Here is a 16,194-nt window from a genome sequence, read left to right as displayed (position 1 = left end):
TCTAGATGCTCCCTGTCCAACTACATGTGATCCTTTTCCTTTGTTTCCAAAGTCCACAATGTCTTGTTGTCCTCCCACATCCCTAAAGCCATTCTATTAGAGTGCTGTTGCCTGAGTGAGTTAGAACCTGCCACTACCACTTCTTTTTTGAGATTCTTGATGTGGAAGTTTAGGTAAATAATTTTAGTACTTTTTTCTGTTATATGGAAATGTTGCTGTAGTTATATCCTATAAATTGGTTATTGTGCTTTTGTATTTATTTCATGGTAGTTAACTAATTTTGATTGTGATTTCTTCTTTGCTTTATTTTTTATTTAATAGTCTGTTGTTCTATTTCCATATAGTTGCAAATGTGATTTCTGATTTCATTCCATTGTGGTCAGAAAAAGTGCTTGGTATACTTTCAGTCCTTTTAAGTCTTGTTTTATGTCCTAACATATGCTCTGTTTTGGAATGTGTCCTTTTTGGGAATAATGTGTGGTTGACTGTTGCTGAATAGAACATTCTGTAGATGTGTTGATTTATATCATTGAGCAGGTCTTCTGTTTCTTTCACGTATTTATTTCACTTAATGTACATTTTAATAATTTCTGTGTACTCTATTTGGTGTTCTCATAATTTTGTTTTTGGTCCTTTAAATTTGACTTCCTTTTGTTTTTTTTTTTTAAACATTTTAAATAGCTTATTTGAAGTTTTGTCTTACTAAAAGTCCAGTGTCTGGACTTCCTCATGAACTATTTCTATTAATTACCTTTTTTTCCAGTGCACAGGTCATATGTTTCTATTTATTTGCATAACTTGTACATTTAAAAGAAAAAAATGTTGCCAGGTGTAGTGTGTCATATCCCTTTAATCCCAGCACTCAAGAGGCTGTGGTAAGAGGATCGCCTTAAGTTCCGGGCAACCCTGGGCTGCATAATAAGTTCCAAGGCCAGCCTGAACTACAAAAGTGAGACCCTGTCTCAAAAAACTAATAAATAAGTTAAGTAATATAATGGGGTGACCTTTGAAACAGATTCTTTCTCTTTTCCCTAGGGTTTGTTTGTACCATTTGTTGCTTTGTGACTTTACTGAGTTAAATCTTAAAATCTGTATTTTTTGTCATGTGTGGCACTGAAGTCCCTGCTTGGTTAGCTTAATACTCAGCTAATGATTAGACACAGATTTCCTTAAAAGCTTGGAACCATGAAATCCTCTAGTCTTTGCCAAGGGGCGCTGTGTGCATGTTGAAGCATGCTTTAAACACTCAGGAAGTTAACAACTTTGCTTGTGTTTAAACTTCCTGACTGCACAGAACTTAAAGATCAGCCATAAATGAGTGGTTAGAGCCTTCTTAGGTCTTTTCTGATCATATATACAGACATCCTTTCATTTCACATAACTTTCTAGGTTCCCAGGAATGTCAGAGCTTTTAAAAGTCCTCTATGGACATCTAATTTCTCAATTTTTCTTTTTAACCCTTTTGTTTAACTGCTACCTTAGGTGTCCTCCTAAGAGTAAAAATTGACTCTTTAATTGTTTTTGACAAATTGGGAAAAGGCATTTTGAATTGGACAAGCCCTGATTTAGGTCAAATAAAGACATCTCTGTAACTAGGGATGGACTCTTCCAGGAAACCACCAGACAGGTCAAGGAATAATATAGCTCTGAAGAAGCTCCAACCCTATTTTATCCCCTGTGGCATCTGGTAAGCTGCTGGTTTTCTCCATAGTTGTAAGATACTGATTTTCAAAAATACCATTACATCTGGAATGGGAGAGAGGAAATGGAGATAGGTCAGAGCAAAATGCTGTTTAGCTTATATTTTTAACAAGATTGAGCTGTTTGGGGATTTAGCTCAGTGGCACAGCGCCTGCCTGGCAAGCGTGAGGTCGTGAGTTCGATTCCTGGTACTGGAAAAAACCCAAAACCAAAAAAAAGAGAAAAGATTGAGCTGTTTTTCTTGAATAAGTACTCTCTGGATTGCTGAAGTTTTGGATTAATTTCCAGAGTTCTGAAAAAGTTGACTTTTTTATGGTTTTCTTGTTGCTTTTGCAGAGGAGAAAATACTTGAAGATCCTTATTCTGCTACTTTTGCTGACTTCACTCTTTTTTTTTTCCTTTGGTTTTTTGAGACAGGATCTCACTGTGTAGTTCAGGCTGGCCTATAGCTTACTATGTAGCCCAGTCTATCCTGAAACTCACAGTGATCTTCCTGCCTCAGTTTCCCAAGTGCTGGGATTACAGGTGTGTGCCGCCATGCCTAGTGAGCTGCTGACTTCACTCCTGTTATTTCTTTTCAGAGAAGTTAATTATCCCTTCCTTTCCCTTACCAACTCTTAAAATATCAACTATTGTTGAGTCTTTCTATGGATTCTACATTTGTCAACCAACCTTACATGAAAAATATTTAGGAAAAAATTTGTAACTATTGTACATGTACAGATAATTTTTCCTGTTATTGATCATGAAAGAATTTAGTATAATGACTATTTATATAGCATTTACATTGTGTTAAGTATTACAAGTAATCTAGAGATGTTTCAAGTGTACAAGAACATCTGTATGGGTTATATGCTCATACTACACCATTAAATATAAGCAATTTGAGCTGTCTTACAATTTGATATCCATGAGGGGAGAGGAATTTGTGGGATGAATCCCCACAGATATGGAGATAGTATTTCATTTTTTTCATAGTTAAAAGACTTTATTCTAATAGCTATAATTACAGTGCTTGTCAAAATAAAAACTGAAAACAAGTACACAAAGTGGTCGATTACTAATAGTGCATTGAAAGCAATAAGAAGTTCCACAACACCAAATAAACCAGTTCTGAAGTTTCCCTAAGATAAATTTAACAGCTCCAGCTTCTTTAGTGTTTATCAAAATACAAAAGAAAAAAAGTAGAGGTCATCCTTTCTGATGGCAAATAAGACCCTTGCAGGCTGAAGAAGAAAGCTACTTCACAGATGGAGGTGGGGGTGCTCTGGGACTGTGGTCTGGAGTGGACCAACCGACCTAGCTTGCATGTGCTCCTGCTGGTGAGACCCAGACTTTGGTCGACATGTCTGAGTGGGCCCTGGAAATAGGGGGTGCCACTCCAGCTGCATACTTACCAAGGGTGTGCCCCACACCACTGTCATGGTCCTCCCAGCCTACCCTGAGGTGATCGTGTGAGCATGAGTACAAACGCAATGCTTTGGAATGCAGGTGACCCAAAAACAGGTGGGCCACAGAGTCTCTACTGTGACCATGCAGTGGATGGTGCTTGTTGGTTACATCTCTTGCTTTCCCAGAGGAACAGCTGATCTGATGGGTAGTGTTTAGCTGAACTGTAAAACCTGTACTAGATAGAGTCTCCCTTCTGTGTGTTCAAGTGGTCTTCCTTATCTTATAATTTTTAACTCTATAAAAATGCACTGAGTTTGGGTTAAAAACAAAACATCAAATGGATCCTGAGACCAGTCTATAGCCCAGTGGCTCCTGGAGGCCAGGTGCTCATTGCACCCAGATCCCTTCTCAGTACTGACAATGAGTTGATTTCTTTCTTTTTTTTTTTTTAACAATAAAAAATTTGAGTAATATTGCATAGGAGTACCAGAAACTGTGTCAAAGGAAACAGATTTCTATTTACATTATATAGAATTCTGGCTGCATGCTGTGTCTGTACATGTACAGCACAGTGTGTCCATGCTGACCAACCCTGGAGACAGCTTCTGGCACTCAGGACCACAGAGTCACACAGTTTGTCACATGAGAGGAAAGCAGAGGGCAGAGAGGAGGAAGTGAGGATGAAGAGAGTTCTGGTTCACTTCTGGTTCTGGAGCTGATTGGACAGCCAGTCCAGCCCTTGATAGAGCCCATTCCCCCTGGTGGCATAGGTGGCCTAAATGTACCAGTTCCTGTGGCATAGAGTGCAGCCCCAGGTTGTCTGTGCTTTCACCTGCATTCATTGTGTTGGGAAGGTCCTGCTCGTTGGCAAACACAAGGAGGACAGCATCCCAGGGCTTGTCCTTGGCCAGCATCCTCATGAACTACTCACAGGCCTCGTTCACTTGCTCTGTCATTACTATTGTTACAGTTTGTGTCTGAATGTCCCCCCACAGCATCATGCAATCATGCAGCAGGCTTCTAGAATTTATGATTGATTCATTGTCAAATGTTGGAATTATGGATGTGAATGCTACAGCTGCCCTGGGGCGGGTAGTTTGCATACAATGTAAGGGAGGGAAAGAGGCTGCTTGCCACTGCTTCTCCCTTTGCTGTCTTCCACCACCATGAACTGTTGCCCTCTGCCATGTGCCACTCTGCCTGGAGCCAGCCAAGTATGGACTGAAACCTCCACAGACTGCAAGCTAAATAAACCTTTCCTTCCTTAATTTTGGGTGTCAGGTATTTTGTCTCAGCAATTAGAAAAAAGTAACCAAGACAGCTATCCATCACAAAGAGCAAACCTTGGGTGTTCTGGATCCCACAGTGGTTGAGTCTTGTCCTGGTCACCCACATCCCATGAGGCAAAGCTAACGTTTTTATATTCAACAGTCTTGGGCTGGGGATATAGCCCAATGGTGCAGTGCCTGCCTGGAAAGCACAAGGTACTGAGTTCAATTCCCAGTACCTAAAAAAAAAAAAAGAAAAAGTCCTTGTATTCAACAGTCTCCACTTTGAAACCTGTGGTGGGAATGGTAGTCACAATCTCGCCAACCTTCAGATTATACAGAATTGTCTTTCCAGCAGCATCCAGGCCCACCATGAAAATGCACATTTCTTTTTTTGCCAAAAAGCCCCTTGAGGTTTGCAAAGATATTCCCCAGGATTGTGGATGCGTGGAAGTGACACTGGCCGGCGACCTCAGTGGGGCTACTCTGAGCCAGGCATCGGTTTCACTCCCATGAGATGGCGGCACTGACCTGTCTCATTTTCATTACTTTCACTTAGTGAGTTAGTGGGCAGGCATGGTCTTCTTTGTTCTTGGTAACTTTCGTTTTCTCACTTCTGTTTCTCTTAAGGGTCTTATTAGAGTTGTGAAAACAAGTTGGGAATTAGTATCTCTTAAACTGTCCAAGCACATAAAGGTAAAAAAGGTGATAGTAAGGTTAGGAAAGAAAGAAGAAAAGGTGTAATATACAGCCACATAAACAGTTGTACCAACAAAATAAACCCAGCATTTTTCCCAGACTTTGAATAAACGACTGAAATATTAGACCAAAGAAAAACATAAAGTAAAATTTAGAATTTTAAGAAACTTGTAATATTATCTTCATATATATTTATATTTTCTAATGTATTTGGTATTTTGTCCCATCAGGATGCTCGACATGCAGCAGAGGGAGAAATATATACCAAACTTAACCAAAAAATCGATGAATTTGTTCAGCTTGCTGATTATGACTGGACATTGTCTGAGCCAGATGGAAGAGCTAGTGGTTATTTAATGGATCTAATTAACTTTTTGAGAAGCATCTTTCAGGTGTTTACTCATTTACCTGTAAGTATAATTTCAAAAAGTTGTAAGTGTGCTTACCAAAGTATATCTTAGAATTTAATTTCAGTTTGAGGTTGTCTTGTTTAAATCAACTTCTTTTTTTTTGAGATGGGTTTGTGCTATGCAGTTCGGGCTGGCCTTGAGCTCACTTTGTAGCCCAGGCTGGCCTCAAACTTGCAACGATCCTCCTGCCTCAGCCTCCCGAGTGCTGGGATTACAGGCATGTACCACTACACCCAGCTGTAAGTCAACTTCTGAGACTGCATATTTCCTTTTTTTCTTTTTTTAAAACAGAGTTGAGCTGTGTAGTTCAGGGTGGTCTTGAAGTCACTGTGTAGAGCCCAAGCTGACCTTGAACTCATGATGATCTTCCTGTCTCAGTCTCTGGATTACTGGGATTACAAGCGTGCACTATGAGGCCTAGCTGCATGTTTCTTTTTTATTTCTACTGTATAGATCAACTTGTGAAGAATCACAACTTAGCAGTTTTTTTAGAGGTTTTATTTTACTTTTTAACCAAAATAACTACAATTCTCTTTCCACTAAAACCAAAACAAAACCCTAATATTGATTTAAATAAACTCTAATAGGTGTTTTCATAAAAGTCAATATAATCAATGCCTTTTCTAGTTAGATAAAGCTAAGAAATTATTGGATATTTTTTAGTCAAGAAATAAAAAGTAAAATAGGAACATCTTGGTACATACTCACAATACATCTGTATTTTGAACTTCTGTTGATGAAACAACAAAAATGATAGAACAAGGACATTTGAATATGAATTGGCTGAAACATTGGATTCTTCAGGTGAAGACTGCAGAGACAAAAAGACTGGATGAACATTCCTGTATTAGTATATCTAGATATAGTAGAACTACTGTTAAAACAGGACTGGAGTAGTTTTATACAAATAAAATTGGAAGAAATTTTATCAGCCATTTTATTCCATGATATAAGCTATAGCCAAACATAAAGATAAAATATTTAACATGGAATTCCAACAACTACCACCAACCCTGTCCCTTATTTGAAATGAAGAAAAAGTTACATTCCTGATTCTTTACCTTTTACCCAACAGCATTTGCTCAGAGGCTTCATTGGAATAGTTGAGGGAAGGTGTTCCTAAAGAAATGAGAAAAATACTTTGAAAAGATTTTAATCATGGACCTGGACCAAAGAATTTTTACAAGCTTACCCACAGATAATAATGTATCCCTAACTGCTATCCTTGAATTGAAAAAGGAAACTTGTAAAGATAATTTTTTTATCAAGTGGTTTTAAAGAAGTGTTTTTATGTATTATACACTAAATAATTGTAAAATGAATTTGAATCCACTTTGTGAGTGTGACTCTCCATGCTTTCAGCCAAAAGCAGTCCTCAAGAATAAACAAATGCACATTCATGCAGACACATTATTGTGTTTTTATGTTATAATACCTGCATAACTTGGTGTGAAGTGATAGGTAGAAATTTTGTGCATAAATGGGAAAAGATTAAGGGAGATTCTATGTTAGAAATATTGGGGGTTAGTGCCACATCTCAAGGCTATCATCCTGGAGGGAAATCCTACTTTCTTATACCCTGATGACACTGAGAAACAGATTTATTGGTCTAACTGTGTCTATCTAGTGTATAATAACATTTTGTATGGTTTTAGATGAGTCTTTCTGTGCCGTTTTGGACTTTGATTATGTCATGTGACATAGGTTTTTCCATAAAAGATATAAAATTTTTAGGTGCCAAGGATATAGCTCAATGCCACAGAACCTACCTGGCAAGCACGATGTCCTGAGTTTGGTTAAATAAATAAATAAATAAATAAATGTGTATGTATTTTTTTCTAAGCAAATATAGCATTATGTAAGCCACCATTTTATTTATATGTTTTAAACTGGAAACAATTTCTTGGTTTGAGTTTACTGTTGAACTCAGGTAGAGAGGGACCAATCCTGGACTTCTTCAACCCTCAAAGAGTATTTGGAAGATATTTTTTAATCACATTCAGTCTCATGTCAGTTATCTGAAGCAGAACTAGCTATCCCACTTAGAGTATGAGAGGCTAGGTAATGAGTTTAGTCTTGGTCCCCTCTCCCTGTCTTACATTTTGGCAGTGTTCAGGAACAATGGGAAGAGTTAAGAGTCCATGGAAATTGTGAAACCAAGGGCTACTCTTACAAGTAGTGCAAATGTTGGCCAATAGTGCAAAAATTGGACAAGAAGTATATTTTCTGGGACAAAGGTGGTTTTCTTACTTCCCCTGCTCTGTAACAACCTGTATTTGAACATTTTCAGTTTAAAACCTCCACCCTTAGCTTTACTGAGTAGTTTTTGTCATCCCTATTACTGCTGGGAAAGGATGTTTTGTAAATCAAAGATTGTCATGATGTGTGGTTGCTGATCATATTGCCGGTGCAAATTCCACTGGATCCAGAAATGTTACAGTCTACTTAGTAGGACTTTTTATCTGCTTACAGGATATCAGAACAGTAGAGGCTAATAGAATTATAATTTTTATGGAGTTTAGGGAAAGAAATCTGTCATCTTCACAGATTGTGGTAGTAGTAGAAAACTGTAAGATTTGGAAACTACCAGTAATGTCCACTTCACATCTTATTTCCAGGGTTAGACAAGTGAGCATGTTGATAACAAGCATATCCCTTGCTTGTTTTTCTTTAAGAGTTAGCTAGTACAGCCCTGTGTGGGCATGGAAGAATAAAGAAGTTTCTTACCTCTAAATCAGTGGAGGCAAACCTGTGGCACAAGCCACAGCAGGCTGTTTATATCATTGAAAGCTGTAAAAGCTTGCTATCGCTGCTCTAAACACCTATTCATCTGCACTTCCTTGTGTTCTATCAGGACAGCCAGGCTAAATAGTCAATGTTTATAGTAATCACAATTATTTCTTCATTATCCAAAATACTAAACTGACCTGTTACATATCTTATCTGTCTTGAGGCAACTTGCCGTTTTTGGACTCATTTAGAGTTTATTAATCTTTTATTGCTTCTAAGGGTGTGGGTGCTGAAGAGAGGTGGTTCATAGGAGTGGTTCTAGGGTTAGAAAGACTTATGTTTGAATCTTAGATTTGTGATTTACTAGCTATAGGACCTTGCTTAACCTCTCAGCCTCTTCCCTTCTACAAAATGAATGTAATACATTTTTCCCATAGGATTATCTCAGGATAAATTCAATTGGTATACAGAAAACTTGCCTGGTAGGATGCTTGGCATAAAGTTGGTGCTATTTTTGTTGTCATTTTTGGTACTGGGAGTCGAACTCAAGACCTTGCAACTGCCAGACAGGTGCTCTTCCACTGAGCTGTATCACCGGCCCAAAGGTGGTACTATTCATAACTGTTAGCTTTGTCTTCTTCCTGTGTTAAAGTTTTAAGGCCCTTTTAGTGGCTTTTCATCTTTTCCCTTGTTACATTTGTGTCTATATTTTTAGATTGATTTCATTTTCAATTTTATACCTTTACATGGTATAACCATTTAAAAGTTTTACATTAATTATGAAAGACATTCATTATAGAGCATATTAGCTTATGTTGAAGTATTTACAATGAATGGCTATGAAATCTGAATGTGTGAAGTAAAACTTACTTTATCCCTAAGCCACTACACTTGGAGATAGATTATTTTCACTACTTCAAATGTATACATGACCCTTTTTAATAATAGTATAGCTAAATATAGAGAATAAAACAAAAATTAGCTTGTTAAAGGATAATAACTGTATGATATGTTTTGGTAGTATTTTCAAGTTTTTTATTTGTGTGTGTGTGCATTTATGACATGAAATTTAAGCCTGGCTTACAAGCAGACTTTGCCTTTGAGGTAAGATTTTATACAAGCCAGAAAATTTTAAGCCAGAACTTTTAAAAAACATTAGACATTCATTTTTCATTTATATGAATATAAATAAAATAAATTTTTGAGCAGCTTGAACATCTCGTCATTCTCCATGACTGCCAGTGGAACCGAGTTAACATTTTGCTGTGAACTTATTACCCAAAGACCCCAGCATTAGTCGGTTTCTGGAAAAAACAACTAACATTTCCTTTTGTTGTAAATGCTAATCATATGTTTGCCTCAGTAACAATATTTTACTGATTTATAACCACTAAGGAATATAAGTGAATGGTAATGAGTTTTTCATTTCTTCACATGTGTTTATTCACAGAAGCAACCCAATTTATCTCAATGTTATACTGAAAAACGATTGCTTTCTATAGAAGTAAATAGAATATTTTGCATGATAAATTTGCCCATTTTAATTGTTTTTAGAAACACTCCATTGTTTACTTTTAACCATAGTGTAAGATTCTCCATTTACTCTAGAGGCATTACATTTGTAGGTAAATCTGATTTCTATTTTAATTTTAAATGTTGTTATGGTTTGTGTCCAGATGTCCCCTCAAAAGCTCCATGCAGTCATAGCGCAGGCTTCTAGAGTTTATGACTGACTAATGGTCCAATGCTGGGATTATGGGTGTGAGTGCTCCATCCACCCTAGGGTGGGTAGCCTGCATACAATATAAGGGAGGGAAAGAGGCTTTTTCCCTGCTGCTTCTCCCTTTTTGCTCTTGTTGCTTTTGCGGCCATGAGCTGTAGCCCTGTGCCATGTACCACTCTGCCTTGGAGCCAGCCCAGTATAGACTGAAACTCCACAAACTGTGAGCTAAATAAAGCTTTTCTTCCTTAATTTTGGGCATCAGGTCTTAGCAGTGAGAGAAAAGTAACCAAGACAAATGTCAAAACTGTTTTTATAGGTATTTGTTTAAGCCTTTTGTTAATGCTATGCAGTAGTAGTTTTCTGTTACAAGAAGTAAATTGCAAAAAAATTACTTATTTGAAAATGAATATACTAAAAAAAAAAAGAAAATGAATATACTTATATTTTATAACTTTAGTCCTTTTAGGCATTTATTAAGTTGGTGTCTCTAGCTAGCTAAATTCTGATTAGTCTTGATGAGAAACTTATTTCATAAATTACGTCATATAGCATACACAGATACTTCTGCTAGTAAACATTGTAGAAAATACACTGAGTTGTCTTCAGGACCTAATTGGAAGAAAGAGTAATAATAGAAGGGTTTTTAGAAGAAAACATTTTTTAGTAGGAAGTCAGTGGATTGTGATAGAGAATTTAAGACCTGACCCATAAACAACAGATCAGTGAGATATAAATGGAAATAATTGAAATGAAATTTTCTCAGTCTATAGACATTTAGTCTATATGTATATGTATTATATTAGTGTGCATACATCCATATGTATATCTTATTTTTAGCAGAGTTAGAGATGAAATAGACTAGACAGTAGACCATTGGTCCAGGCTTTCTGAGTGAAGTACCATCTTGAACAGGAAGATTCAGTGCTAAGAACAAGTGAAAGTGTAGATCTGGCAGTTTTACTACCGGATGGCAACAGAAAAATTAACCTTTGGAAAGTTACTTGAGTTTTTGCAGGTAGGAATGGCAAAGACCTAGGAATTCAAGTGATATCTTTCCCCTTTAGACTGTATTTTTTGATAGAAAGAAAAAAAATAGGAGATACTTTTCCCCTGAGTTAAGAGGGCAAAAATTGAAATAAAGGAAAAAGAAAAGGGTCTACAATATGTGGTTAAGAGATTGTTTAAGTTAAAATTACCTTCTGTTATGAGTACAAAAAGATAAAAAGACAAATCCCTGAGTCTAAAGGAGATGGTAGAGAAAGATGTTAGAAGTTTCCTGTGCAAGCCAGGATCTGGCGATGCTAAGGAGCGTCCTTTTTTTCCCTTTTATTTATCTGTATAAGGAGGGACCAATTTTGGGGAGAGGTGGTGGTAGAACTAATGAAAGAGGAAAAATAACCTTGGTGCATTCATATTTATAGGATGCCTGCAGGCCAGTAGTTATAAAAGAAAGTGCAACAGGCTAAGATGCTGATAAATACACAAAATTTGGACATAGTACTGTAATTCAGAAAGTTAAGAGATTAGGCTTTGCAAAATAAAGTGCCACGAAAGGAGCATGTTCATACTAGTAATATACATAGAGGTGCATAATGGCAGTTGAGACAAGGTCTCACTGTATAGTCCAGGCTGGTCTTGAACTCACTGTGTAGCCCAGGCTAGCCTTAAACTCACAGAGATCTTTTTACCTCAGCCTCCTGAGTGCTGGGATTACAGGTGTGCCCCACCACACTCAGCCAGCAAACTACCTTTTAATCACTTCCTTTTCTTTAAGGAAACTATAGGCATTGTATGAAAGCTGTCATTCTATCTTTTACGGAAATCAGTGTGGTAGACGGACCATTAAAATTAAAATCCTCTGTTGATTCTTTAGAAGCAAAAAGGGAGTAATTGGCAAAGATCTGTCATAGACATCTGCAGAACTTATTTTTTACTATTAGAATGTTGACTTTCCTGTTCAGGTTTATTCCTTAAAAAAAAGGTAATAGCTTACCTTCATCATCCCCTTCCCACTCTTTATGGTCTTTTTTAATATGTACGCTTCTTTCTTTTGATATATTTCCGTTATTCTTTTAAAATCCCATCCCTGATATCCCCTTAACTGGAAGTGATGCTAATAGTGCCCATGTCTACCCCATTCCCATGATCTAGGAGTTAGGCCCATTGAAATTAGAAACACCATGTTATTGAAGATGAATATATACCCAAACTGTTAGAGCCCTCAAATTTGGGGATACTGCTATGCCAAATAATTTATTTCAGAAAAAGGTATGAAGTAGATTAAAAACCATAGACCTTAAAGAGAGTTGCTTCATTCATGTCAACTAACAGAAGAGAGCAAAGCCACATCAGGTTGAGGAAGGTGACTTTGACTGAAGTCAGTCTTCCTGTGGTATAATGTTTTTAATCCTTCCGGGAAGATATCCAGAAGGGAACTATCTGGGCCAAATGGGACCTCTAATTTTAGTTTTTTGAGGCATCTCTACACTAATTTCCAGAGGTTGCACCAGTTATTACCCATTGTACCCATTTTGTAGAACATACTATTCAGATGTATGCCTCAACAAATGAAGCCCAACTTGCACTCAATATAAATCCTTGAATGAATAAGACCTACTCTGTACTATTTTTGTTTGTTTGTTTTGTTTTTAGTGGGGGGGGACCAGGAATTGAACTCAGGACCTCATGCTTGCCAGGCAGGTGCTGTACTGCTGAGCTATATCCCAGGCCCCCGTACTATGTTTTAATTATGGCTATTTTTATAATGTGTCAGCTACTACATATATTAATGAGTCAATTGGCTTGGATGTCCAATTTACTAATTATTTTGTCGATTTACTAATTATCATGTGGAAACTACCTCTGTTGTCTAATTTATTACTAGTTCTGGCAAGGTCTTTGGGAATTTTAAGTTATACCAACGGTGTAAAATATGAATTTTAATTATTATAAGGCCCAGACTCTCTGAGCTGGTACTTAATAAATAGGGATATGGCTTTGATAATGGTTCTTGGTATGCAGCAGTTTTTTTACTTGAATTCCATGAATCAGCTATGCCACCCAGGGTGTCACAAGGACAGTGATCCTCATCTTGAGGTTCTCTTGCCTTACTTAATTTGGCAAGTGAGAAGAATTACAGGGCTTAATATTTAATTGCTTCCCTATTTAAACATATACCTTGCCTCCTGATAATCACTAGCATGGAAGTGATTATCCATGCTCTGCTTGTCCTTGCATTCTCTTTCTGTCTTTTAAAATAGGGTGAGTTTGAAGATATTGTGGGACTGTGATGATGGCAGCAATCATACCCTCCAGAAAACTAAGAATGTGGATGCAACATGCCATCCATGTTCAAAAGAGTATTTAAAAAAAAAAAAAAGCCAAAGTTTGATGAGCCCTGTGATTGGGCTAAGAACTGTCACAGTCACTTTGTCCTCATGGAGACACAATACCCAACAGCATCCTAAAGGAGGAGAGGTTTATTTTGGTTCAGTTTCAATCTATAGTCCACTGGCTGCAAAGCAGACAGGATAGGAGAGGTGTATGGTGGAGGAAAAGGTGCTTACCCCATGGCAGCCAGAAAGCAGAGAGAGGAGGAGCCAGGGATAAGAATAAACCTTCCCAAAAGATAGCCTCTTTAATAAATGGTGCTGGAAAAAGCTTGATTTCCATATGCCAGAGACTAAAACTAGACCCATGTCTGTCACCATGCACTAAAGTCAAAATCTACTGGAAGAGAAAATAGGTAGAAATCTTGAAGACATAGTCGTAGGCAGAGAGTTCGTGAATAAAACCCAGGTCGCATGGGAAATACTACAAAGAATCAACAGCTGGGATCTCATCTTATTAAAAAGCTTTTGCACATCAAAAGAAACCACCAAGAGTGAAAAGACAACCTATAGAGGGGGAAAAAATTTTACTCCGTTGTCCCTCAGACAAAGGACTTGTATGCATTAAAACATACAAAGAATTGAAAAACATACAAAGAATTGAAAAAAATCAGGCTTTTCAAATTTAAAGACCAAATCCAAAAATGAGCATCTGAGATAAATATGTGCTTCTCAGATGAAAAAATACACATGGCAAATGAATATATGAAAAAATTTTCAACACCATTGGTCATTTGAGAGATACAAATTAAAACGACGCTGAGATTCCATCTCACCCCGGAAAGAATTCCTGTCATCAAGAAATCAACCAATAATAAATGCTGGAGGCGCGGTGGGGAAAAAGGAACCTTTCTCCACTGCTGGTGGGAGTGTAGACTGGTGCAACCTCTGGAAATTAGTGTAGAGATTCCTCAGAAAACTAAAATTAGAGGTCCCATTTGGCCCAGATAGTTTCCTTCTGGATATCTTCCCGGAAGGATTAAAAACATTATACCACAGTGATATATGTGCATCTGTGTTTATAGCAGCACAGTTTGTAATAGCTAAATCTTGGAAACAACCCAAATGCCCATTGATTGAGGAATAGATAAAAAGATGTGGTCTTTTTATGCAATGGAGTACTACTCAGCCATAAAGGACAAATTTGAGACTCTTAAAGGTAAATGAATGCAACTTGAGACCATACTCATAAGTGAAATAAATCAGACTCACATGTAAACATCATATTGTCTCCCTTGTGTGAGAAACTGAGAGAGTAAATATGGTTCAAAATGTGTAATAAATGTGAAATGAGAAGAAATTGTTCAAAAGGAAAGAGGAGCTAGGGTGGGAGAAAGGGAAAAGGAAGGAAGGGAAAAAGAAAAAAATACAAGATGGTTATACTGGTAGTTTCTCTTAGTTCATTGAAAAGAAAAGTTTGTGCTAATATCATTTGGAGAATTTCTATGCCCATATCTTGCACTCTGAGAAACTACTTTGAAGATAACAATACTCAGTATATTCACTATTGTTATTCTATTATTTTATTACGAAATTTTGTTTTACTTTTTTTTCTATTAAAAAAAAAAAAGAATAAACCCTTCCAGGTCGTGCACCCAGTGATGTACCTTCAACTAGGCCCTGCTTTCTAACAGCAAGTCAGTTGTACCATATCGGTAATTCGCTTGCCTTCCAAAAGCCTCGTCTCTGAATACTTGATACTTTTGGGGGACATTTATATCTAATAGTGAAAACATTTTGAAAGAACCAGAAATGTGCCATGTACTGTAGGTAGTCCTAAAGTTTTCTCACTTTCGGAAAAATTTTTGCTTTAACTTTATATTCTGACAGTTCTCTCGCCCCATGTGTGTTCCAAGAGCAAGTATTTGTGTTACTGTGTCACATTCTTGGTTTTTTTTCCAGTACCAGGAACCGAACTCATGACCTTGCACTTGCCAGGCAGGTGCTGTGCCGCTGAGCTAAATCCCCAGCCTGTGTCACATTCTTATAAATGGGGATTGTTAGGAGGGAAAAAAGCATAAGCAGGAAGAATGAGATTTCATACTTAACTCTGAGGACTGTTGTTCACTGATGTGCTGACATCAGGACAGAAAGTGAGTTAGGAAATACAAAAATAGAAAAGGTATTTTGGAGAAGGTTGAAGGTGTTTTAGTGAGTATGTTTTGAGAGACCTATGAATTTGTTGGCATATGCTCAACTATCTGTCTTTAAGGCAGTTTTAAAGTTATTATTAAAACTCACTAGGAAAATTCATCTTGGTATTTAAACCCTTACCCATTCTGTATTATAACTTACCCATTCTATATTATTGGGAATTTGAGACATTTCTGTGTTATATTGAGAATATATATTGGGAATTTGAGACATTTCTGTGTGAGTGTGAAGATGAGTTAAAATAAATCTTCTAAGTAAAGGAATCCAGCTTTGCACAGTGGCGGCATCGTAGCCAATGAGGTTTACCTGAGGCGCAATTATCACTAAGTGAAGGAATCCTTGTATATGTGTGAAATAATCTTGGGGAAATGATCATATTCTATCTAATGTTTTATTTTTTCTAATTTAATAACATGTTTACATTTGAGTGAGATGAATTTTATATAGTAAAATTTTAGTGGTTCATATATATAAACCAGAAGAAAGATTATTTCTCCTTTAAAATGTCTACACTTCAATTAGGCATTTTATTTTTCAATTAGGAGTTTATTTCTAATTCTAGTATTTAACTCCACACTAATGAAAGACCTCCTTCCTTTAGTCTGTATATTTTAAAAGGTACTACATTATGGCGTTTTAGGAGACTGATGAATTCATCCAAATGCTCTCTTTCCTCTTTTACCTCAAAAAAGACTATCTCAGACTCGTAACATATTTATGTAACAAAC

The 16,194-nt window shown here is 37.0% G+C and overlaps 1 protein-coding gene across 1 annotated transcript in view; it reads left to right on the top strand.

Moving 5' to 3' along the window:
• The window catches only part of Exoc6 (exocyst complex component 6), a gene marked incomplete at its 5' end in the record, with an annotated part of 170,744 nt that overhangs the window by 96,474 nt on the left and 58,076 nt on the right, over positions 1-16,194 (top strand). The window contains 1 exon segment of the mRNA XM_013514880.1: positions 5,291-5,470. Within this exon segment, the coding sequence (XP_013370334.1) occupies positions 5,291-5,470 (180 nt within the window).

The sequence above is a fragment of the Chinchilla lanigera genome, unplaced genomic scaffold (assembly GCF_000276665.1).
Source record: "Chinchilla lanigera isolate Chin_1 unplaced genomic scaffold, ChiLan1.0 scaffold00024, whole genome shotgun sequence".
NCBI lineage: Eukaryota > Metazoa > Chordata > Mammalia > Rodentia > Chinchillidae > Chinchilla > Chinchilla lanigera.
This window is presented reverse-complemented; position numbering and strand designations above follow the sequence as displayed.